The 24,099-nt window shown below is 58.1% G+C and overlaps 1 protein-coding gene across 3 annotated transcripts; it reads left to right on the top strand.

The window, feature by feature from the left end:
- The first annotated feature begins 426 nt into the window (after positions 1-426).
- Positions 427-23,328, top strand: NPDC1 (neural proliferation, differentiation and control 1). Of its 3 annotated transcripts, XM_054646307.2 has the most exons (9): positions 430-637; positions 13,508-13,651; positions 18,786-18,893; positions 19,010-19,183; positions 19,299-19,365; positions 20,322-20,406; positions 20,557-20,636; positions 20,737-20,833; positions 21,784-23,328. In XM_054646307.2, the coding sequence occupies exons 1-9, from the start codon at positions 544-546 to the stop codon at positions 21,859-21,861; spliced, it is 927 nt and encodes a 308-aa protein (XP_054502282.1). In that variant the 5' UTR covers positions 430-543; the 3' UTR covers positions 21,862-23,328. The 3 variants fall into 3 exon arrangements, with proteins under 3 accessions (XP_077045182.1, XP_054502282.1, XP_054502284.1); XM_054646309.2 differs by lacking the exon at positions 13,508-13,651; XM_077189067.1 differs by lacking the exons at positions 20,322-20,406; positions 20,557-20,636 and having other exon boundaries at positions 427-637.
- The last annotated feature ends 771 nt before the right edge of the window (positions 23,329-24,099 follow it).

Genomic DNA, 24,099 nt, shown 5'->3' with positions numbered 1-24,099 from the left:
GTGGGGTGGAAGGGACCTTTCAAGGTCATATAGTCCAACACCCCTATCATGGCAGAGACACCTGCCACTTGCTCAGAGCCCTGTCCAACCTGGCTTTGAACGCTTCCAGGGATGGGACAGCCACAGCTTCTTTGGGCAACCTCTGCCAGGGCCTTTCCCCTCTCATAGGGAAAACCTTCTTCCCAATATCCCATGTAACCCTGCCCTCTGGCAGTGGGAAGCCATTCCCCCTTGTTCTGTCACTGCAGGCCCCTGTCCAAGGTCCTTGTCTAGCTCTCTGGAGCCACCCTGGGCCCTGGGCCGGGCTCTGCGGCGCAGCACTCGGGGAGCCGCCGGCTCGCTGATGCCAGAGCGCTCCCGCCGGGGGCTGCGGGGGCCGGGCCTTGGCGGCGGGGGTGGAGCCCAAACGCGCTGGAGCCCCGCCCTCCGCCTGGCCCCGCCCCGCCCCGCCGCCCGCAGCCGCCGCGGCCCCGCGCCCGCCCGTGTCCGTGTCCGTGTCCGTGTCCGTGTCCGTGTCCGTGGACGTGGACGTGGACGTGGACGATGGTGGCGGCCCGGGGCGCTGCCGCCCGCCGCGGAGCGCTGCTGCTGCTGCTCACCGCCCTCGGATCCTTCCGTCTGCGCCTCGCCCGTGCCGGTGAGTGCCTCCTTGTTCCCCCCACTCCCGTCTCCGTGTCCTCTCCCTTCCCCCGCGGATGCTCATGTCCTCTCCTACGACGAACCCTGGTGCAGTTGCTCCCCTTCTTCTCCCTCATTATCCCCATCCCCACCAGGGATCAGCATCCGTGGGTGTTCGTGTTCTTGGGTGGAGCAAGATAGGAGGTGCCCCCGTCACAAAGCCCCACGGGGGTTTCTCCCACCCCGCAGCACTCCCCGGGGACGGGCAGCGCCTCCCCGTCACTCTCCTGCCCGCTGCTGCAGGCAGGGGCCTGGCAGCGGGTGGCAGCGCCGCAGGGCCGGTCCCCAGCAGCTGTTTGAGGGGGCTGGAGGGACCCACAGATGTGGATCCTGGAGTGGGGAAGGAGCACGTAGTCATGGGAGCGGCCCTCATGAAGCACCTTTAGTGGTAGGAAAAAATTAAAACAACATCAAAAACCACAAAGAAAAAAATAAGGGCGCTGCAGTGACCGAGCCATCCCGGGGAGCCTCCGGGGGCTGCGCTGGAGGGAGCCCTCTTTGCCCAGCAGTCTCATTGCCCCGGGAGCGGCCGCAGCACCGCCCCGGTACACCAGTGACGGTGACATTTCTGCTCTCCGCCGTGGCAGAAGGAATGGGTGGCCTTCGCGCCTTCCCGTGCAGCACCGCCCTAAGCTGCCCAGCTGTCTGCCTAAGGGTTGTTTCGGGGCGTTCAGGTTTGATTTGTTTGAGTTTCAGGGTCTGGGTTAGGACATTTCCCCTCCTGGGGCGTCTGGCACTGGACATGCTCCGTGTCCTCTTGCGCTGTGCCCACTGCTGGGGTGCGCAGAGCTGTGATGGGCACAAACAGCGGCCCCAAAACCCCGGCCAGCCCCAGGCCCCGTTGCTGCCTGCGGGGAAGGCTGTGGCTGCCCGCCCCGGGGAGGTGCCGTGTTCCTGCCTAGGTACGGCCTGTCTCGGGCAGGTGCTTTCCGCCTGGCTGGCGCAGGAGCCGGGAAGGGCCTCCTGGCTCCCAGCATTGTTTGCGAATCCGATATTGTTTCCCTTCTCGGGCTCCCGGCAGGGCAGACGCCGGGCCGGCGGACGCCGGGCAGGCAGCCTGCTGTCACCGGGGCCCGGGTGGCCTCTCCGTGCTTCTGAGGGACGGCGGGAAGCTGCAATATCAAAACGTCTGTGTGTTTCCACGTCGGAGGGTTGGAGGCAGAGGTGGGGATGCTCCTGCGCTCCCCCTCTTTCCACGAGCCAAGGCTGGGGTAGCCCAGCCAGAGGTATTCCTAACACAGGCTGAGATGAGAGGAAGGAGATCCAGGCTCAGATGAGCCACCAGTGATCCAGCATAATCTCTGCTCCTCCTGAATTTAGGGGTTAGTGTGGGATCATCTGGCCTGGCAGTGCTGGTTGGGCTGGGTCACTTGAGGGGCTGCTGGGGTGATTGTGCCCAGGTGCTGTCAGGGAGTGGTGACAATTTCCCCTTTCCTTCCCCTCCCTTCCCAGCACTAGGAGGATGCTGGAGATGAGGTGAGCATGAGGGGCCTGGCACCACATCAGCAGCCTGTTCCAGTGCTGAGATATTGCATGCTCTTGGCAGATGTGGGATTGGATTTTCAGCTCAACCTCTTTTCCCTGAGAGAAGCTAGGGATGGTGTCTTTGCGCTGTTCCTGACAGCAGCATCCCATTGCCGGGAGTTTGAGGTTGTATGGCATGTGGCAGTGGGGAGCTCCAGGTAGGTTTCTCCTGGGGACGGCGGAAGAAAATATCCCTGGGGTGCTGGGCAGGCAAAGGAGTCTCTGTCCCAGCCCTACCACCTTTCTCTGAGTGCACTGGGGCACAGGAAGCATTGGCTGTTTCTTCTCACTTTATAATTGCCTTTCCTGGGCAGATGGGGCCAAGCTTGGCTTTCTCTGGGGGTGACTGCAAGGTGGAGGTGGCAAGCCCAGGAGCAGCTTCTGTGCTGTGGTATGCTGGTGAAACTGGCTCCTGGCAAGGAGGGAGCCAGGGAAAAGGTCCTGCACTACCATACCCATGTCCTCCTGCCTCTGCAGCTCCATCAAAGCTTCTTCAGAAAGCTTCAGGGGGTTGGCATCTCCTTCTCCTCCTCCTCCTCCTCCTCACTTTCCTTGGCTGGCACTGCGACCCAGAGCCCCTGCAGCAGATGCCATCTCCCGGGATGCAGCTGCACGTGGCTCAGTAACATCCTCATCTTGCTGTGAGCCTGATCCAAGCTGGACGAAGGGCAGCAGTGCTTTGGAGGTGCTGCAGGTGGTTTAGGTTCGCTTGCTACTCCTCAGCTGGGCTTTTTTCTCCCACGTGTCTCTATGCATCACACCAGGCTTTGGGCAGAGGGCCTGCCTTGCTTCGTTTTCTGGCTTCATTTCCTGGAACATGAGTGACAGCCATATTTCTCCCCGCTTCTTGAGTAACTAGATTGCCAAATTTCATCTATTATTATCCTTGTTATTATTGTAAACAAAAAACCCAGTTTTCCAAATGGGATGACAGGCTAGAACCCCATTTTTTAATAATCCTGAACCCCACTGCCACAGCCATCAGTCCACATCCCAGACATCTGGAGAAGATATTCAGCAAAATCTGAATTTTGTTTCCAGTCCAAGTGACCCATTTGGCCATGTTTGACCTGCTGGCTCTGCACTGCTGCTCCTCCTCATGCCGCTCTGCAGGGACGTGGGTGGGAGCACAGATGCTGGTGTTGATACTGGCTGCCCCTGCTCTGCAGTGGTGCAGGTACTGCTCAAACTTCCAGCAGGGCATGGCTAGGCAGGAGCCATCCCCTGGGAAGTTCCCAGGCTCAGCCTGTGGTGGGACTGTCCATCTCTTAGCTTTTCCTCCTTGCCTGCTTGTCCATCGCTGCACTGGGAACAGGCTTGGGACACAGTGGGTGCAGTAGCCCCAGGGACCCCCATGCTGACCCCTGAAGCTGCTGCAGCTCCAAGCCACTCTTGGGAGCAAGACATTGGGACTGGTGCTGCACCTGTGGTGCTTGCAGGGGCCTGGCTGCCTTGCCAAGTGAAGGGAGTGATCTCAGCCCTGCAGCATTCTCTGATTTGGTCTGTAGGTAGCAGCCCCAGTTTTTTCTTGAGGCACAGGAAAGGTTGTCTGGGTCCCCCTTGGGAGTGGTGGCGGTGGTGGGCAGTGATTCCATCCTTTCAAGCCCCCTGTGGTGGGGTGTCCTCTGCTACACTGGTGCAGACCAGGTGTTTCTCCAGGCAGCAGCTAGGGTGCTGCCCATGTAGTTTTATTCTTGGAAATAATGTCTCCACCTTGTTATCTGGGATTACTTGTGCTCAGCTGGTTCTCCCTGTGGGAAAGGAGCCCTTGTGGGCATGAGGTGTGGAGGAGCTGGGATGTGCAGCACAGGCATCCCACAGGGCTCCAAGGAGCTGGTACCCATGCCAGGGACATGGGCAGGGCTCCGTCTGCAGGCTTGAGGAGGGGAAATGGGTGAAAAGATGTCTGATAATTCCAATTACAGAATCAGCATCAAGGAAGAGTTTATGGAAGAGACAGGGTGAAAATCCCTCATCCCTTTTGCTGTAGCTTTGTGGGGACTCACAAATCCATGTGCACCCCAGCAATACCCTGGGTATGCTGATGCGTGGGGAGCTGGAGCTCAGGGTAGGGAGACTGGGATTCTGGAGCCAGGGGCCTGCTTGCACTGTGCAGGGTCAGGTCCTTTGGATCTGCAATTTCCTGGCAGCTCTGGAGACTGTTCCCCCACCCCAGGGATCCCTCAGTTCTCAGAGAGCCTGAGTCTTCCCACAGCTCAGGGGAAGGTGCATCAATGTTTGCCTGAAATGTCTCTTCTGGGCCATGGGGGTATTAAGGGAGGTAATCGGCTTAGCCCTGCCGGGTGCTTCCGGGGGGGCACAGCATCAGGGGGTGACAGTGTGGTCAGGGCACTGGGGACATGGAGGTTGGTGGTAGATGCTGGAGACTAGAGGAGTGATGGGGGCTATCAGGGGTGACAGTGTGGCAGGGGGAAGAGAAGGGGTCACGGGATGGACAGTGTGCTGAGGACAGGAGAGGTGTGGCGATGCTGGAGACAGGAGGGGTGATAGCACAGTGGGGACTCTAGGAATGAGAAAGTTAATGGGGGCTGCTGCGGACAAGAGCGATGGGCATGTTGTGAACAGGATGGGTGGTTTGGTGCCCAGGGACAAGAGGGCTGATGGGATGGCCTCTCCCCATGTGCAAGGTGCTGGGTCCCTGGGCACAGGGTACAGAAGCTGCCATCAGTTCCACCCCTGCATTAAATCCATAAACACTATGCCCTGGTGCTTGGGCCCCACCAAGAGCTCTGGGTCTGGTCCCCAAGGGGGGTAGTGGCTCCCCTGGGCCGGCTGGTCCCAAAACACTTGGGCCTGACCCCAATGCCACTGCCAGCACTGAGGTATCTCCCTCCTGTGCCTAGGCATAACCCAGCACTGCTGCTGCTCCAAATGGCAGCTGCAGGCCTGTAATTAGCCACTTTGTGAGCTAACGAGAATTGCAACAGGAAGAAACTGGCCGTTAAGTGCCTGGAGTGATATTTGAATTGGTGGAAGGAAACGCAGCCAGAGCAGGTCCTGGTCCCTGCCTTATCGTGCCCTGGAGCACTGTGGGCTGCAACCGCCCATGTTAACCCATGCACACTGTGGCACATGCCGGGGTACTACTTCCTGCACAGATAGAGGATGGCAAAGCTTTTGAGAGGTATTCCCTGTTTGAGTGGGAACCCATTGCACTAGGTGGGTGACATGAGAGGTGACATGTCAGTTGAGTGCTGTCAGGGACCCTGACTTATCATGATACAGGGGTTCCCTGGGCTCCTGGCCTCTGTTCCGTTCCTACAGAAAGGAGATTGTGGTGGGGTTGGAGACAGGAGGTGTGGAAGGTGCAGGTCTCCAGTGCACCCATAGCACCCATGGCTGCTCTTGTAGGCAAGGAGCTGCTCTGCCTTGGGGACTTCATCATCTCGCACCTGTCAGAGGGAGTGAGAGGGCCCTGAATCAGAAGAGAGGGCAGCCTGGTGAGCTGCTGTAATGTGACCCATCCTGCAGCAATCATTCCTGGCTTCCTGGCTCGGAAGGAGAGGGTTTCCCTGAGCTGACTCTTCCTATGCAGCATATACCCCAAAATCTCTGGGTCCAGCTCTTTTGGCACCATCTGCAGCCCTTTATCAAGAGCCCTCGGATGCTGCATGCACCAGCACCCCTAGGATGCAGCTGTGCATCCCATGGACACCCAGTTTCTGTGTTGATGGGGCCTCTCAGTTGCTGGGTTCTGCTCCATGGGACACAATGGCCCTGCAGGTCTTTATCACTGGTGGTGGCTGAATCAGTGCAGGTATTCCTGTGGGTGCAGCCACAGCAGGGTGGATGCTGCAAGCCCCGCATTTCTGCCTGCCTCTGCTCTTGCATGTCCACCAGCATGGAGGGTGCCCACCTGGAGTCCCCTTGATAGCCCTTGTTCCAAAGGCTGTTGTTCCAAAGACTCTTCTTCTAATGGCTGTTCCAACAGCTATAAAGGTTGGCCCCTATTGCTCCAGCACTCGTGGGTGAGGAGCTATGTCCCCAGGCATCTGTTTCAGGGTCATGGGCTGGTGGGAGTACCAGGGCTGGTGCCAGGCAATGACTAGACAAAGGGAGCTGGACAGACAGACAGAATCCCCACCTTGAACAATGCTCCACCTGGAACAGCAGCTCCACTCTGAGCTGCTGGAGGCATCAGCAAAATTTTGCTCTTTCCCAAAGGCTACAGGATGTCTCTGGTGGTGGTGTGGGATGCTTTGGCTTTGCTAAAGGGCATCTGGGCCCTAGCAGGTGCAGTGGTACTGCTGCTCCAGATGGATATTTCCAGCCCAGTGGTGAGAGTGCATGGGAGCCTGTGTCTGCTTTCACATGACTGAGCTATGGTGGCCCCCAGCCTGGCAGCTCCTTGGGTGCTGAGCTGTGGGGTGGGCTGCCCTCTCCCACCTCCCTGCCATCACACAGAGAGAGTTAACCCAGGGCTGTGGCTCTGCTGTGGCTCAGTGGGCAAGTGTGTACCCGTGGGGTGCTCTCCTGCTCCTGGGTCAGTGCCCAGGAATGCCCTTAGGAGAGAGCTGGACCCCACTCCCTTCCTTCCAGACTGCTCAGTGCTTCAGGTGGTGTGCTTGCTGTGCACCACAGCCCTGGCCACCACCTGCTTCACTTGTGATGTGGTGCAAAACTTGCCCAATAAGAAGGGAATTAAAGAACCCAACCCCAGCCCCAGCAGGCTCAGTGCATGTGCAAAGTTCATTGGTATTTACTTGAGAAAAACCTGATAAACAAGTCTCCAAGTGGGTGGTTCAGGCTGCAAAGAGCAGCCAGATGCACTGGGATGAGGTGGCACATTGGTGGCAGCCTGGGGTCCCCAGCGTAGGTGTGCATGCAGCGAAGCAAAGCCAGCACCAGGTTTGGGTGGGTAGGCCTGGGGAAATGGCATATGGCACCTGGTTTGCCTTTGGATTTTTTTATTATTTCTTCTCTTCCTGAATATCTGAAGCCACTTGTGGCTGGAGACCCCCTGGCACAGCAGGGACACAGGGTGGGATGCAGTTGTGCACATCCTGGGTGTGGCAGCCTCTGCAGGGCTGCAGTTGGGGCTGTCAGCATTCAGGGTTGTTGAGGCTGGGATACCCCTCGCTGGCTTGATGCCTTCCACACCAGCCACAGGCAAGGAGAGCCATGTTCTCTACTACCTCCTGGCTCTGCCCAGTCTCTGCTGGGGTCTGGATTTGTGGTTTGCTGGAGCAGCTTCCAACCATCCTGGTGCTATCTCCTGTTCCTATGGCCCTGCCAATCCAGCTGTTTCGTTTGCACAGCAGGCAGGCTGCCAGGGCAAGGAACAGGGATGTTTCTGGCCTAGTTAAGTGCTTTGAGTAGTGATACAAAATTCCATTCCCTCAGCCTGCTGGAAATTGCCTGGTTCTGCCCCAGCCTGGAATCACAGGAGCAACTTGGAATTTTGGGGTGCTTGTAGATGGGGTCTCCTCTAGAGCAGGGACAGACTCTGGAGGAACACTGATGTTTGGGAGGCAATGTGTTTGGGCATGCCGAGGGCTTGGCATCTCCCCACCTCTGCAGGAACCTGGCTCAGCTCTTCCTGGCCCTCCCTTTCCCCCTTGGCATTGAACGTGGAGCAGGACAAGGCTCTGGAAGCCCATCATGATGGCCTCAGGGCTGCACCATGGGTGCCCACCACACTGTCTGTGCTGCCTAGCCCAGGGCTCTGGGTTGGTGGCCCCAAAGCAGCAGCAGCTAGGTGAGGATGAGGGTGGGAGGTGGGAGTGGGGGGCGTCGTGAGGATGAGGCCTTTTTCCATTCTTCCTGGGGGTGGGGCTGTGTCTGGTGGGACTGTCCCATCAGTGGGACTGTCCCCTCGGTGGGAGCAGGGTGCAGTAGAGGTGTTTGCTGTGCAGGGATGGGGAATGCTCCCAGGGGTTCCCTACAGGTGTTCCCTGTCCCGAGTCTGTGGCACAAGGCTGCTGGCACTGTTTCTTGGCCATGACAGAAACTGTGCTGGAGATCATCTCTGCCAGCTGGGCCAGACTTCAGCACCCACCAGCCGAAGCTGGGAGTCAGGACACAAGCCCTGGCAGCTTCAGGGATGGGAGCTGGTGACATGTTGCATCTGCCTGACCAAATCTGCTGAAGCACAAAGAAGCATTTCCAGCTGCTCCCTTACTGGTGGACTAGCATACACCGGTGCTGCTGCAGGATATGGAGTCAGACTGGTGGCTGTGGCTGTGCCACATGCTCTGTCCCCAGCGGTGACGTGATGTGACCAGCATCCCCCCAGTCCTGGTTTGTGGGGTCAGCGCTGCTCCACTGTCTCTGGGGGAGAGGGGGCTTGGCTGCTGCATTTTCAGGGGCAGGGGCAGGAGCACAGCAATGACATGAGCAGCTGCTGGCAGTGGCACAGGGACTGCCCCAGCAGCAGTGCCAGCTGTGTCCAGGAGTGGGCATTGCTCCAGGGGTTCAGCCCAGTCCCCATCCACCTGCTTCTTAGTGCAAGAGATAGCAGGGCAGGTGGATGCAGGTGGGTCAGGAAGCCCACCAAGTTGCGGCTACCAGTGGAGTGTCCATCCTGCAGTCACTCTGTGTGTCACTTGTGACTGGTGTGTGTCACCTCTGCTTGGTGTGTGTCACCCGTGGCTGGTGTGTACAGCATCCAGCCTGGCATTGCTACTGCAGCTGCTGGCAGTCACTACCGCTGACTCACTTCAGGAGCCACATCCCTGGGTGTGGGGCAGTGCAGGTGAGGTGCTGAGGGGGTACCTCAGCAACCCCTGCTCCTGCCTGCTGCGGAACAGCAGCACTGCCTCTGCCCAGGGAGGCTCTGGACAGGGGGAAGTGAGACCTCGAGGACTGAGGTCTGATGGGGGCATCATGCCAGCCTGCCTGCCTGATGCCTGCCCGCCAGCCTGCCCTGGGCCTGCTCCAGAGTCCTCCTTCAGAGCCAGGAGCACTTTACAGAGCTGGGAGGGAGCCACGGCCAGTGCCAGCTGGCAGTGGAAGTACTGGGAGGGCAGGCTGCAGGCAGGGCCCTCAGCAGTTCCCACATTATCTGGCTGGAGGAGGAGAATGAGGAAGAAGAGGAGAAGGAATGACCTTGGAGTGGAGCTGGCAGAGACCACACCACTGCAGGCCCTGCGGGGGCTGCCACCGCTGCTGGGGTTGTGTCATGGCCTTGCTATGGTCTTCCCTCAGCCTCAGCCAGCATGCAGAGGCCCAACGTGGGAGTGAGACCTGCACCCTGTTCCCCAGACACCCCGATATCCCCCCTCAGTTGCCCATGTCCCACCAGGGGCCATGTCCTGCTGCCATAGAAGGGCCAGACCCAGTAGTCCTGGGCAGGCTGCTCTGTGCCCACGTGGCTGTGCAGCCAGAGCCCTGTGGGCGCAGCCCATGCCCAGTGGGCTCTGCCAGCTCCCACTGTTGGCACTGGGGCTGGCAGCTGAGAGGGAGGCTGGGTGTTGGCGTTGCCAGGACCTTAAACATTCACAGCAGTACTCGGTGCTAATTAATTATCCTCTTACGTTCACTTTTATCTCTCTATCTGCAGCAGTGACGCAGCGGGGGCAGTCCCTGCCTCCCTGGCCACACAAACGTCCTCCTTGGGTTTATTTTTGTTTCTTTTTCACCTGTATGTTTTGGCATGAGTATGGAAGAGCTGCTCTATCCAGTCTGAGACTGCCAGTGGCTCTATGCCCTGCCTGGGCACCCCCTGTCACAAGCACTCTGCTGAGTGCCACCCTGGATGCCTGGCACAGCTCTCCCCAGGGTGAGTCCTTGGGGATGGAGCTTTGTGCTCAGCTTTCCCCCATGGATAACACATCCAGAGGCCTTGCTGCTCACATGACCGTGTTTCCTCCTGGGCACAGGTCTGTTCCTGCTTACATGTGTCCCCAGCTCATGCCCACCTGCTGTGTCTGTGCCAACTGCTGTGTCCGGTGCACCCGCTGGCCTTGGGCTGGGGTCCTGCCTGCAGGGAGTCACTCAGCTCCTCTGGCACCAGCAGCTCAGCCCAGGCTTGAGCTCGGTTTAAGGGGTTACTCCAGTTGTGCTGTTCTGGGCTCCCTGCCCACCTGCACAGGAGTTGAGCACCATGGCAGGGCAGTATCAGCAATTGGAGCATCCCCCTCCTCTGAACACCCCTGGCACATCTGGACAGCAGCATCCTGGCTGGGCTGTGTCTGGTGCTGGCTGCACATTCCATATCATTCATCGCTTGCTCCTCTGGTCTGTACTGTCCTGCTGGCAGGGCCATGCAGGGGTAGGGTCCTTGCAGGACCCCAGCTGGACCCCAGCTTGGGTCCCTCTGCCCATCCCACTTGTGGCCAGGCCATGCTGGGCTGCACTGGTGCTAAGCAGGGACCGTGGTTGGGGTGGGGGGATCCCAGACTCCCCAGATTCAACAGCAGCCCTGCAGCTGCAGAGGCAAGACAGGGAGCTGCAGCAGGCATCCTGGCACTGTTAACAGGTGGGTGGCATGGTGGTGACATGGCTACAGCTGGGTGGAATTGGGACCCACATACTGTGCCAGCCCAAGTACTCTGCCTCAAGGTGAGTGTTCATGAGGGGGGTATCCATGGCCAAAGTGTTGGGGAACCCAACGTCTGCCTGCTCGAGCACTGGACAGGTGGCACCAGCCACAGGAATGTGTGAGTGTGCAAGGATGGGGCAGCATTGGGGCAGTGTAGTTTGACATCCCCACAGGGTGGCAGCAGTCAGGGCTGGATGTGCCCGTGTGGCACCTGGATGGTGGCACACAGAGTGCTCAGTCCCCATCACCTAGCATGGCACTGAGGTGCCCACTCCCACCAGCAAAGGATTCTTACTGCTGGGCTTTGAGTTGGGCTCAGGGAGTAAAGCCCCTGTGGGCCCCCTCAATCCACAGGGTGCCCACGCAGTAATGCCAGCTCACCAGTCACCGGCTGGTGACACATGGGGAGCTCTGAATTGCAGCCGGTGACAGCTGGGCAAGCACAACTCATTCCTCAAACAGAGATAACAGCCTTCACTGGAATCCAGCCTGGGCTTTATGTACCCAATTGCTGGACTCTGGCTCGGGGCTCTGCACCCATCACTCATCACAAGGTGGCTCTGAGGCTCTTGTCAATGTCTGGCTCTGTTGGGGTGACCCACACTGGGGTGACTTCCTCCGCCAGTGATCAGCTTCTGGCAGCACCTGTTTTGGGAGGAAGTGTTTCCATGAGCCTGTGGCACAGACAGGGGCCCCTACAGGTGTGTTCCCCACTGCTCCACGGGGCTGTAACATGTCCCCAGCCTGAGGCTGCACAGTGCCACGACCTCCTCCTGCCCTGTTTTTTAAACAGAGTGGCCTTGAGAGTAACCCTGGGGAGGTGAAGCCAGGAGCCAAGTCCAATTTCTCTGCTTAGACATCTGATTATTTGCCCATTAAGCACTAATTGCCCCCTAGCCACATGGCCAAGCCCCACACTATCCCCAGGGAACAAACAGTCCAGCAAAAAACCCAGCTCCCATGGGCACAGTGGACACTTTCCCCCCCTCCGAGCGCACCCCCTCCAGGCAGCTGTGCCTGGTGTGGGGGTCAGCCAGCACTAAAATTGCAGTTGGTGCATCCTTGCCAGTGGCAGCCGAGGTGGGGAAGGTGATGACTTCCTCGTGGAGTGGAGTGGAGTGGAGTGGAGTGGAGTGGAGTGGAGTGGAGTGGAGTGGAGTGGAGTGGAGTGGAGTGGAGTGGAAAGTTGCCTGGGCACAGGCTGGAGATTCTTAGTAGCAGCTGCACCCTCCGGGGAGCAGTTTAATGGTGAAATATGGCCATGGAAAAGCAGGGGGTTGCATATCCCACTTGTGTGGCTTTGGGGTGATATCTTTCCTGCACCCTTGCTGGGGGAGCAGAACTGTCATGATTTCATGATTCATCCTCTGCCGGTTCTATCCTGTTTAGGACTCTCAGCTGTGTACTTGGTGCTGCCCCCATCAGTGCTGGAGTGCGCCGGGGCTGTGCCGGGTGTTGCCGTGCCCCGGGGCAGGGACAGGCAGGTGGCCCGTGCATTGCTGGTGCCGGTGTGGGCAGCGAGGGCTAGCAGGGACTGCTCGGGGTGCGTGGGCAGGTGCTGGGAGCCTGTTCCTGCTATGATTCATTGCCAGCCTGGCCCTGCTCCCAGTGCAGCCCCACAGTCCTGCTCCCTGCCTGCTGCTGCCTGCGGGAATGCTGCGGGCGTGGTGAGGGATAAGGTGAGGGGCAGAGTAGGGCAGATATGTGCCACATCCTCAGCCAGCTATGCAACCCCATCCAGCTGTGGCCCCATCCAGCTCTTCCTCCCACGCACAGTTGTGCCCAGCCTGAGTGCTGGGTGCACTGAAGGGCACCTGATTCCACAGCGCCACCACTTGTGAGGGAAAGACACTCCAAGCTGCAGCAGGACCAGCAGTGTCACCATCAAAGCTGGGACCCCATTGTGCCCCAAACAGCCTTCTGCCACAGGTGGTACTGAGTGCTGGCCCTTTGTGTCACAGTTCCTGTCTGTCTCCAGCTCTGCACATGGTTTGCCACCGTCACCTGGCCCAGGACTCAGCTTTGTGTAGGACATGGGGACCTTGCGCCTTGTGTTCCCCAGAGAGGTTCACTTCCTGGGATGAAGACCCAGCCATGATGGCACTGCCATGGCACAATGGGTTGGTGAGGCTGGACCTGGGGGACTCATGCCTGTGTCCAGGGAGTGGCGTGAGATGCCCCATGAAACTGTGAATGAGGTTTGGGGTGCAGTTCAGTGCCAGGGAGGGCTGGCTCCCACTGCTTCCTGCAGGGAATCCTGAAGGGATGGGAGCCTAAGTCACAGCACTGTCACATCCCGCTGAGGCTTTGGGGGAGTTTGTGACTTTTGATTTAACAGTCACCACACCAGCATCAGTCTGTGCTGGTTGGATTTCATCTCCCCATGCAGGGCAGGCAGCAGCAGGTGATCCTGGTGCTGCAGCACTCCCACATTGTGTCCCACAGGATGGTGGCACCCTGGGGCTGGGGACCCTTGGGGGGTATGGGCACTGCATGCATGCTCATTACTGCAACTGCCTTGTGAATGTCATGGAGTCACAGACTACCTCAAGTTGAAAGGGACCCATGAAGATCATCGAGTCCAACTCCTTGGTAATTAAGCTCGTGATTAATTCCAGGTGGTAATGGCCTTGTGGAGGCAAAGTGGGGCCTTGGGGCAGCTGTGGTGAAGCCCATTGATAGCCGGGAGCTGCAGCAGGGCAGCCTGGGGCAGCTGGGTCCCACTCCAAAAAGCTGTGAACAGACCTAGGGGTGTGTTTGACCCCTCTCTTCCTCCTGAGCTGTTTTGTCCTGTCCCCACAGCAGCATCGTGTCCCCGGAGCCTGGACTGTGCCCTGCAGCGCCGGGAGTTCTGCCCGCCAGGCTCAGGTGCCTGTGGGCCCTGCCTGCCCCCATTCCAGGAGGACGACCACGGGCGCTGTGTCCAGAGGCAGCTCTCACCCAGTGGTAGGTGCACCCACCCTCTGCCCCTCTGCCTGCACACCTACCCTGCATCTCTGCAGCTCTGGGAGGTTCTGTGCCTCAGGACAGCCCCCCCCACCCCAGCAGCACCCCATGCTCTTCCTTTTTTCCATGGCAGCTGTATCTCTGTGGGGACAGCTGCTCTTCTCCCTCTCACCCCACTCACCTCAGATGAGGGGGTGGTTTTGGGCTGGCAAGCCCATCCTGCTCTACGTGCATCCTGCTCTGGTGATTGGCCCCGTCAGCACTGTGGGGAGCCTAGGACCTCCAAGGACAGGAGTAGGACAGGCAGCTTCTGGGGATCTCCAGGATATTCACGGTGTGCCTGGCTCTTCCAGGGTTCAGGCTTTGCAGGAGCAGAAAAGCCATCTTCAGCACACAGAGCAGTGACTCATGCTGCCCATGGCCTCACCTATCCCAGGGTGCCAGTGGGATTTTAGTGCCTGATTCCCTTTGGTTTGAGATATTGGTCGGTGGTTCAGGACTGATGTTTCCTCCTTGGGTGATGCCCAGCATCCATGCTGGGAGGACTTGAGTCAGCTGTGACTGGGAGGACCACTCCCTGGCTGCACACCAGGGCACCGAGGGCCGTACTGGGTGTTATTCCTGGCTCTGTCCCCAAGGGATCTAAGGGGCTGTGGCAGCCTGGGTGCAGCAGCCTATGGTCAGCCATCCCACTGCTACTGCAGTACTTGAAGGGTGCTCCCAGTGCAGCTTTGGCACCTGTGCCCCTGGTTCAGCTGCAAATACAGTGCTGGGGGCCAGTCATAGGCATATTTTAGCCTGACAGTCAACTCTTCATGCAGCTTGGAAAGCTGTGGCAGAGTTACTTTTGTGCCCCCTTATCATGGGCTCACCTCACAGGTAAGTTAAGACCATAATTATGGCTTCACACAATTATTTATTGCTATAAAGTGGAGTGGCCTCTGTGGCTGGGGAAGAGGCCAGGACTGGCCACACCCTCAGGCTGTTCCTGCTAGGTTCTGCTGGGGACTGCCTGGATGCAAGGTACTCTGGAGCACCTCTGAGTCACCTCCTGGTGCAGAACGTATTGGTATCTCCCCCAGCCCACCCTTCTCCACCTGCTCTTCACTCCCGCTGCCCCCAAAAGTCTCCTGCTAAGGGGTTCCCAACTCCTGGGGAGCTTCTAAAAACATGCAGGATGGACAAGCACTGGTCATTGAACCAGGGAAGCAGGTTCCCCTGCATCTGAACTCCATGCAGACATGGAGAGGTCCTCTGAGTTTTAGGGGATTGCTTTGTGTTGTTGAGCATGTTCAGGGTCTTGTTGGGGTGCAGTTGGTGATATCCTTCACCCATGGCTCTGCCCAGGTGGGCACATGGAGGATGTCAGAACCCAGCATGCCTTCAGTGCCATTCCTCCTAACAGGAAAATTACCCTGTAAATCAGAGGGGAGACCCCCAAAGCAAGACCCTTTGGCTGAAATGAGAGGGATGGCTGGGGGGATAAGAGGGATTGGCACAGGAATATGGTCTAGACTTGATGTTTGACAGCAGTCAGTGCCCCTGCCACGGGTTCTTCATTCACTGGCACTGAATGGGTTTAACAGTTGTTTATAGTTCATTTTTTAATGTGGAGTCTTGAGAGCAAATTCCCCTCTCGCAAGGGCTGCACATGCGCTGGCATCTCCATAGCAACCCAGCTCCTTTCTGAAGGATGTGGCCACAGTTGCATCCTTATGCAGAGAGATGCAGGACCATGGTACCATCCTCTAAGGACCCACCATTGCAAGATGGTGACACCAAAGTCTCTCCCAGTCCTATCCTGTTGTCCCAAGCAATGCTGCTAGCTTGTGGCAGCAAAAGTGTGGGACTGCGTTAAAAAAAAAAGGGGATCTCCTTCCAAATCCTTTGTTTTAGCATTCTGAGGATGGCCAGCTACTCTTGGCAGGGAGGCACCATTTATTTTTCAATGGGGGCTTTCTTTCTCATCCTGCCTGTACCTTTATCTGGTAGCAGCACTGGAGAGGGCTGTGAGGATGAAGAGGGGCTGTGATAGCTGCATTTAGGGGGAGATGCAAAGCAAACAGGGGGCTGCTGTAGCCCAAGGATGCCTTAGCCTTTGAAGGGGATACCCATGCAGCCCTTTTGCTATGTAGGCAGACCCTTTAAAGGGTTACACATCCTTGAACCACTTGTGACTGCTGGTGATGCCAATCCTGGGATCCTGCCATTGTGCCATCCCCACTGCTTCTGGCAGGAGCCAGGGATCCTCTCCCAAAAGCAGCTTTTTGAGGTGAAAAGCACCATTTGGGGTCTCAGGAGGGCATGTGAGTGTTCCTGCCATTATGTGTAGGTCTTTCGGCATACCTGGCACAGAGGTGAGATGGGATGTATGGAATCTGGGTGCACTGCATCCCACAGCTGGCTGTCTGCACCTGGCTGCTGCTGTCTTGCACAGGGCTCTGAGCTCCCCAAAATCCCATTCACTCCATGGTGCTGCATGTGTCTGTGCTGTGATGGGTTTGAGTGATGTGCTTTGAGATAGTTGGTCTTATCCTGCTTCTGCTTGACCAGCATGGAGCCCCACTGGGCTGCAGGAAGCACTTTGGGAAAAGGGGCCTCAGCTCACAGACATGGATGTTCCTCATTCCCTGCCTGCTGTGCTGCCAGCATCAAAGAGGACATCAGCCATCCTGGGCAGGACTATAGAAATTAGTGGATGTATAAGAATTTTGTGCCCTCATGTGGACACTGTCAGTTACAGGTTTCCTCAGCCCAGGGCAGAAGCCTCATGTGTCTCTTCTTGGTCCCTGTTTCCCCAAACTGTCAGGGTAGGTGTGCGTCCCAAGGTTGAGCCCTGAGGAGGTGGAAGCCCTAAGGAGAGGCCAGGGGCAGAGCAGAGGGACTGGGGGACTGTGTGCCAGCCTGGCCATGACATCCTGCTGCAGCACTGGTGGCAACTACCATGAGGGGGCACCCACACCCTACACAAGCCCTGCCTGCACCCCTGAGTGCCCCTGTGCATGGCCTGAGTGCCCTGTCCCTATCCCGTCCATGCCAGGTGTGCCCTCCCTGGACACTGTTCCTCCCCCACATCTCTGCTCCTGCTCCTGGGGCAGTCAGGCAGGAACTGGGGCTCACCTCGGCCCCCTGTTCCCTGGAGCAGCTCAGGGCCAGCATCTCACACACCCACAGTGCCTGGCAGGACCCAGCCCTCAGTGCCCTCAAATGGGTGGTGGAAACTGTGGCATCACTGGGGGAGGTTTAGCTGCCACACAGAATGGGAGGTGGGCAGCTTTTAGCCACTTGAAGACAATGTGCTGATAAAGCTGGTTAGTGCAGGTAAGTGGCACAACCCAGGCCCTGCAGCAACACCGGAACCCCAAACCACTGCCTCAGTTTCCAATGTGCCACTTGACACACCCCCACAGGGTGGGAGACTGAGGGACCTGGCAGCTGCTCTGGCTGCTTTTTCAACTTTATTTTCCTTTTTCCAGCCACATCACATCCAACACCAGCACAGCCTGGTGGTGGCACACATGGGATGGACAGGGTTGTCCCCTATGGAGACAGACTTTTCCCAGAGTGCAGAGGTGAGCTAGAGCCAAATGTCCCCATCCCAGGCATTAGGATGTCCTCTGGCACAGGGCTATCCCAATCCTGGGCACAAGGATGTCCCCCTAAGGCACAGGGCTGTCACACTGGGTCCCATGCAACTCCCTTGCCCGTTGAGAGACGTTGGCCCTGTGCTAGCACCTTGTCACCATGGCACTCACCTATTGGGCACAGCACTGGCACAGCCCCATCCTGGCGCTACTTGACCATGGCACTGCTCTGGGATGCAAATAACAGGGTGCAAAGAGCCAGGGAAACCCAGGGCTCTAGCTAAGGGTAGGAGGCTGGGGGCAGTTTGGGGACAGCAGGGCATGGAGGATGTAGGGACAGTGACTCTTGGTGCTTTTGTTTAAAGCAAGAGTGTCCCCCTTTTCAATTGTTTTTTGGCTCATGTGGTTCTGAGTCACGGGGCAGCAAGGTGGCAGTTGTGCATGGCTCCAGAGGGAATCAGGGTTTATTTCCAAACACTGGATGTGAGGACAGATTCCAGAGGAGATGTAATTCTTATGACCTTGAATTATGTGCCAGTACCACCTTGCCTTAGTATGTCTGGATTTAGGCCCAAGGGCTTCTCTGAGGGGACAGTCTGAATATGGGCAAAAGAAGCAGGGATAGGATGGGGATTGAGATGGGGACAGGGATGTCTACTGCCTTTGATGTTTGAGTTTAATCCTGTTAAAAGTAGTGGTGAGTATCAGAGCTGGACTCTGCTTGATGAGCCTGAGAAGAGCGACTCCACTCTTGCTGCAATGCTGTCACCTCAGGCCAGAGTGGGAGTCCTGCCTGTGCCTGATGCTGCAAGAGCCCCCTGAAGAGCAGATGTGTCTGGTGGACACTGTGCTGGGACATGGGCTTGGACAGCCACCTGTGAGATGCTGCTGGGGCCAGCCCCTGGGGGTACATCCCTTGCTGAATGGGGCTCCCAAAGGAGCTGCATCCCACCAGGCACTGGGCAAGAACCAACCCCTCTACTGGAGCAAGGGCTCCCATGCTCTGCTGAACAACCAAGCTGAGCTCTGCTCTGGGGTGGCTCCAGCCACTCTGCTCTATAAAGGGCCCTGATCTATTTTTGAGGTGAAAACCAGTGTTTGGGGTGTCCCCTGACTGTAACTGTGCTGAAGCTACCCCTCACCCCTGAGGCAGGAGGGCAGATGGGGAGTATCTGTCCTGGTCCAGCTCCCATCCTTCCTTCCTTGGAGCTGCTGTGTAACCCCAGGGGCAGGTGCTGCACACTGGGTGCTGGCACCCTGCCCTCTCTCACAGAGTCTGCAGGACCTGCTGCCTCTGGCATGAAGGCAGATGCTGTTGCTCCTGATCCTCCAGAATTTGTGGGGTGAAAATCGCACTGAACGCAGCAAGGATACCCGTGGGTCTCGGGGCCCAGCTTTCAGAGAGCTGCATCTGAGGGGCCTCAGACTGAACTCCACCCGTGTTTGCTGGAGCTGGGACAGAAGCTCCTTCTTGGGGGTACTGGTCTCGCCCTGGGGGTGGGCACACACCTGCACCCCACAGTGCCCATCTCACACCTGTTCTCCCATAGGACGGACCTCTGTTCCCAGCTTGGAGGCAGAAATTGATTTTCTTGCGGATGTGCTGGCCCGGCAGGAGGCTCCTCGCCACCACCCACTACAGGATGGCAGACCCAGGAGTAAGTGCTCATCCCTGTTCCTAGCAGTTCCTTGTAGCCAGACCCTGCACCCCAGGCAGGTTTGCCTTCTGGAGCTGCCTGGACACCACTCACCACTGTTCTGTCTTCTCCTGCAGCCACCCTGGTGCCCAACAGTGGCAGACAGCGTGTGGCCAGTTGGCTGAGAGATGGGCATCTGCAGCAGGGTCCCGCCAGCACCGTGGCAGCCACCACCCTCCCTACCACTGCCACTGTCCAGAAGTACCCGGTGGAGGCATCCCCCATCCCTGAAAATGACAACATGGTGCTCGGTGAGACCCTGGGACTCAGAGGAAGAGGTTTCACATCCTCACCAGGGAAGCATGGGCTGGTGTCACCATGCTGCCAGCTCACCTGCTGTCCCTTGCTGTCCTCTCCACCTGGCAGGGCTGATCGTGGTGTGCACGGTGGCCGGGATCTCCGCGCTGATCGTGGCAGCCATCTGCTGGTACAGGTGAGCTGGGGCTGCGGACAGTCCCTCAGTGACCCTGTGCCCAGGGCAGTGTATTCCCATGCTTCCCAGGCATGAGGGGTTGCAAGAGAGGCAGTAGTCCTCCCAAGGAGCAGCATCAGCTGGCTGGAGCAGGAGGACAGTAGTGAGACACCTCTGTGCCAGATGCAGGCTCCTGGGAGCAGTGGCACCTGGTGTGGGCATCACTGTGGTGCTGGGTGCTGACACTGCCAGCACGTTGGTGCCTTGTGCCCAGGCCCCATGGGATGGAGGTGGTTTTGCCTGTCATGGTTGCCATCACAGGGAACAGGGCTGACCCTCCAAGGGTCACTGGCTCCTCAATGGAGTTGTCTGCTTCTATGGCTCCCCATATCCTCTAGGATGAACTAGAGAAGTTCATTGTGCCTACAGTGGGCACTGGTGAGGCACCTCATATCCTGGGTTCAGTTTTGGGTCCCTCATGGCAGGAAAGACATTGCAGGTCAGGAGCATGTCCAGAGAAGGGAATGGAGCTGGCGAAGGGTCTGGAGCACAAGTCTTATGAGGAGCAGCTGAGTGAGCTGGGAGGGCTCAGCCTGGAGAAAGGCAGGCTCAGGGGAACAGTCATGCTCTGCACAACTCCCTGACAGGAGGGGGCAGACAAGGGAGGGTCAGCTCTGCTCCCAGGGAACAAGGGACAGGATGAGAAGAAATGGCCTCAAGCTGTCTCAGGGGAGATTTAGGTTGGATATTAGGGAAGATTCATGTAAAGGGTGGTCGGGCATTAGGATTCAGGAAGGACTGCCCAGGGAGGTGGTGGAGTCACCATCCCTGAAAGTGTTCAAAAAACATGTGGGTGTGGCACCTGGGGATGTGGTTTCGTTGTGGGCTTCGGCAGTGCTGGGTTAATGGTTGGGCTTGATCTTAGAAAACTTTTCCAAACTTTGTGATTCCCTGATTCCAATGCCCCTTCCTGGCAGGCTGCAGAAGGAGGTCAGGCTGGCACAGAAAGCAGACTATTCAGCCCAGCGAGTAGCCAGCCCCCTGCCCTATGACAAGATCTCGGTAAGGTGCCCATATCCCTCCCTGTGAGGTGTTTGGCACACGGGCCTCAGTGCTCTGCTGGAGGTATTCCCACATGGTGGAGGCCCTCCACCAGCCAGTCTGGGGCCCTCCACAGCCCAGTCTCCACAGCTTTTCCTGCTCTCTCCACAGCCTGGGGACAAGACGCTGGCTCAGAGTGCCCAAATGTACCACTACCAGCACCAAAAGCAGCAGATGCTCTCCCTGGAGAAGTAAGCAGCCTGGTAGCAGACAACGTGTCCTGCCATTAACTGGGATGGTCCTCATCATCCCACTGGGTTTCACCGCCTCTCTACATCTTCTTCCCCCCAGGCATAAAGAGGAGCCCAAGCTGCCAGACTCAGCGTCATCTGATGAGGAGAATGAGGATGGAGACTTCACCGTGTATGAGTGCCCTGGGCTGGCTCCGGTATGTGGGTGCAGGAGAGCCAGGGGTCCCTGTGCCTGTGGGGGTGTCCAATAAGTGCCTGGGATGTGCCCTTCAGTGTGAGGAGCCTTTTCCACATGTTCTTCATCAAACTTAGAGGTGGTCCAACCTCTGCCCCTCTGTTGGCCCCATGTCCCTGGCCAGCTCCCACTGAAGCTCTCCAGTGGGCAGGAATGCATGTCCTGGCACAAGGATTTCCTTGGGAGCAGATAATTAGAGCAGCCCTTGGCCCACCTGACCCACCATCCCTCTGGCGACGGGGGCATGGTCACCGCTCCTAGGCACCGGGGCTGGGGGGACTCGTCCTTGTGCCCTCCCAACGCCTGGAGCGCAGTCATGCGACCCCTTACAGGCAGAGGGTGTTCTTGGCTAGCAGGGGACTTTGGGGACGGGCATAACAGCCCTGGCTACAAAGAGCACAAAGGGACGAAGAGGAGCCTTTTACATGGTAATAGCTGCGGAGCGCGGCCATCAGGGCCCAGATCGAGGGTCATCAGTGGGTCTTTACAGGCCCATTAAAGGGCACTTGATCGCAGGCAGGCAGTCTGGACAGGGCATCCCATTCCTGCCAGCCGTGCTGAGGGGCCCATCCTGGGTTCCCCAGCCTGATCAAGAAACTGTTCCTGCCAGCCAGGCTGGGATTGCTGTCCTGGGGTCCCCAGCCTAACTGTGGGGTCCCATCCTACCCAAGACCTTGAGTTTTACACATCACCCCACCTCATTCCCTCCTGCCAGGGAGGCAGCACCTTTCCAGGGTGACGGAAGTCCTGGTGTTTGTCATCCATTGCAGCCCACTTGGTAGCCCACTTCCCCTCCTCCCTGCCGGTCTGGGGTTGAGACCCAAACCCCTTGGGCTGGGGCAACTGAATTCCAACCTGCTTTCTGACCTCCCGCCTTTTCTTTCCCCCATCCCTCTCCCGCCACCGCGGCAGACCGGAGAAATGGAAGTGAGAAACCCGCTGTTTGACGACTCCTCCCTACACCCCTCCAGCCCCAAGTCGCAGCAGTAACCGCCCCGTCTCCTGCGCTCCAGCTTGCTGCAGACTGGGCCCAGTGGGGTGGCCGTGCTGGAGGAGCACCCACAGCTGGGTCGAAGGACGCTGCCAGACTGTTCGACGCCTGCCCAATAAACACCCACTAACAGCTATGGGGGGGATCGCCCCCGTTTCCAGCGTCCTTGTCCTCTTTGCTGCTGTGATCGCGTCCCTGCATTGCCGTTTGCTCACAGCTCTCGTGGGCGCAGGGGAGCGGCTGCTTTGGCATAGAAATTGGTGGGGGAAGGGGGGGGGGGCTGCGGCACTGTCCCCTAGCTGAAGCTACATAGCAGCTGAGAAGGAGCCAGAGCGAAGGTCAGAAAGCAGAAGAGAGCCAGGAGGGCTGGGCACGCTCATGCCTGGCATCAGGGCTGCCAGCCTGCCCAGAGCACCTCTGCCAGGGATGGAGCCCTTTCCTGCTCACCTAGTGAGCAGGTGGCATCACTAAGGGCTTCAGTCCCCATTCTCCTCTGCCCCAGCCTGGGCAGCTCCTGGCAGCAGGATAGTGCTCCAGGAGCCAACAGCAGGAGCAGCTCAAGCAGGCACTGGCATCACTCCTCAGGCTGCTCCTTCAGATGCTGTCCTGTGTTCTGACCCCATTAAGAGTGCTGGGCTTCAGGACAGTCCCAGTGCTACTGTGGCCTGGGCGCCCACATCAGTCTGTGCGGGCAGAGGATGGGCTCTCTCTTACCCCAGGCCTCAGCAGGGTAAAAGCTCAGAAAAAGTGTTCAAGGTTTTGTTTTTAAGCTTATGTGCTGTGGGGGAGGAAGGAATAGGACTGGAGGGAGCTGGGGTGGCTTGAGAGGGGTAGCCAAGGCATGGGGGCTTTGCTGTGCTGCTTCAAACCCCACAGAGCCCATGCCGGGGCAGCATACCTGTGGAGCCTGACACTGTGCATTCTCTGAGCATCCCTCTGTGGCAGGTGACAGTCTCCACAGCTCCATCCCAGGCACCTCTTGGGCCCCAGACACTCCCTGCACCCCTACGTTGCCCACATCCAGCCTCACCAACATGTTCTTGCTTGGAGCCCAGTGCTGCTCCTCCAACCCTCCCAGGTACATAGGCCATGAACCCCTCCAGTGGAAGGCCCAGAACAGGGTTTGGGTTACTTTGCACAGATGTGGCTTCATGTCCAGACCCTGTTGTGGACTGTCACGGGCACAGGTCATCGGTTGTGCTCACTGGAGCCATTGCACACTCAGGCAGGCATGGGCAGGGCAGGCAGCAGTGGCAGAGATGTGCTGGTGAGTGGTGGTGGCATGGGACCGTCCCTGTCCCTGGCGGGGTGGCTGAGAGAGGCCATCACGGCACAGATTCTGTCCCCATGTCCTGCGCTCCCCCTCCCCTGGGCTGCTGCCACTCTTCCCACACCTCTCGTTGTTGTTGTATGAATTGTAGTTCTTTTAAAAAGAGATTTTATTAAACGACCATGTTTGAGACCCATGCGAGTGTGTGGTGTGGGGCCCGAGGCTTGGGGGGCTCCTCTCGACAGCAGGGTGGGACAAGGGGACAAGAAAGGAGGATGCTGTGGTCCCCAAACCTTCCCTAGGGAACAGTGAGCAGCCATTCTGCTTCTGCAGCTGGAATAGTGTTCAGATCCTTCCCAAGGGTTTTCCCAGGCACATAAAGAACCGGGGATAATTTTCTTGTCTTTCAGTATTTGCCAGGTTTCAGCAGGGAAAGGTCGGTGGGAGCCCCCGCACCCAGCCCTGCAGCACCCACCACCCACCCCCCCTCCACCCCTTGCCCCCAGGGCCCTTAGCACCTCGGGGATGACAGATAAGGGCTATCGAGTCCCCGCATTGTGTGCAGCCCAGTTCCTTTGATCACGCCAGTCCCCCCCATCAAGCTGATACCATCTCTCCAGGTTTCAGCAGCCGGAGGTGGGTGCTGACTCACCGCCAAAGCACCCACCCAGGATGCTCCTCTCATGGGAGTCTCCAGCTGCACCCCTGGGCAATGCACACCCCAAATAACCCGAGATGCCCCCAGGGCTCAGTCCTGGGAAAACCCAGCCTAGAACCCACTCCTCTCTGCCGAGGTCCCCAAATTTGTCCTTCCTTTGCTCCCATAATCCAGCAATCTCTCTTGGAGCACATCCAGACATTTTGGGAAGCTCTAGCTTAGAGTAAAATTTGACTGTTCTGCTGGGAAGACCCCCTTGCTCAAGGCATGGAGGCCACAGGAACCCTGTGTGCCCTGGGAATCCCTGTC

This window comes from Agelaius phoeniceus, chromosome 21 (assembly GCF_051311805.1).
Source record: "Agelaius phoeniceus isolate bAgePho1 chromosome 21, bAgePho1.hap1, whole genome shotgun sequence".
NCBI classification, from domain to species: Eukaryota; Metazoa; Chordata; class Aves; order Passeriformes; family Icteridae; genus Agelaius; species Agelaius phoeniceus.
The sequence above is the reverse complement of the archived record's forward strand: the minus strand, read 5'-3'. Positions and strand labels throughout refer to the sequence as shown.

What these genes read in the sequence shown, in the direction of transcription:
- NPDC1 (XM_054646307.2), top strand. Translation starts at nt 544, where the DNA reads ATGGTGGCGGCCCGGGGCGCTGCCGCCCGCCGCGGAGCGCTGCTGCTG. An exon ending in ACAGGATGGCAGACCCAGGA is followed by an intron (nt 18,894 to 19,009) that starts GTAAGTGCTCAT and finishes CTTCTCCTGCAG; the next exon opens with CCACCCTGGTGCCCAACAGT. An exon ending in AGTGCCCTGGGCTGGCTCCG is followed by an intron (nt 20,834 to 21,783) that starts GTATGTGGGTGC and finishes CCACCGCGGCAG; the next exon opens with ACCGGAGAAATGGAAGTGAG.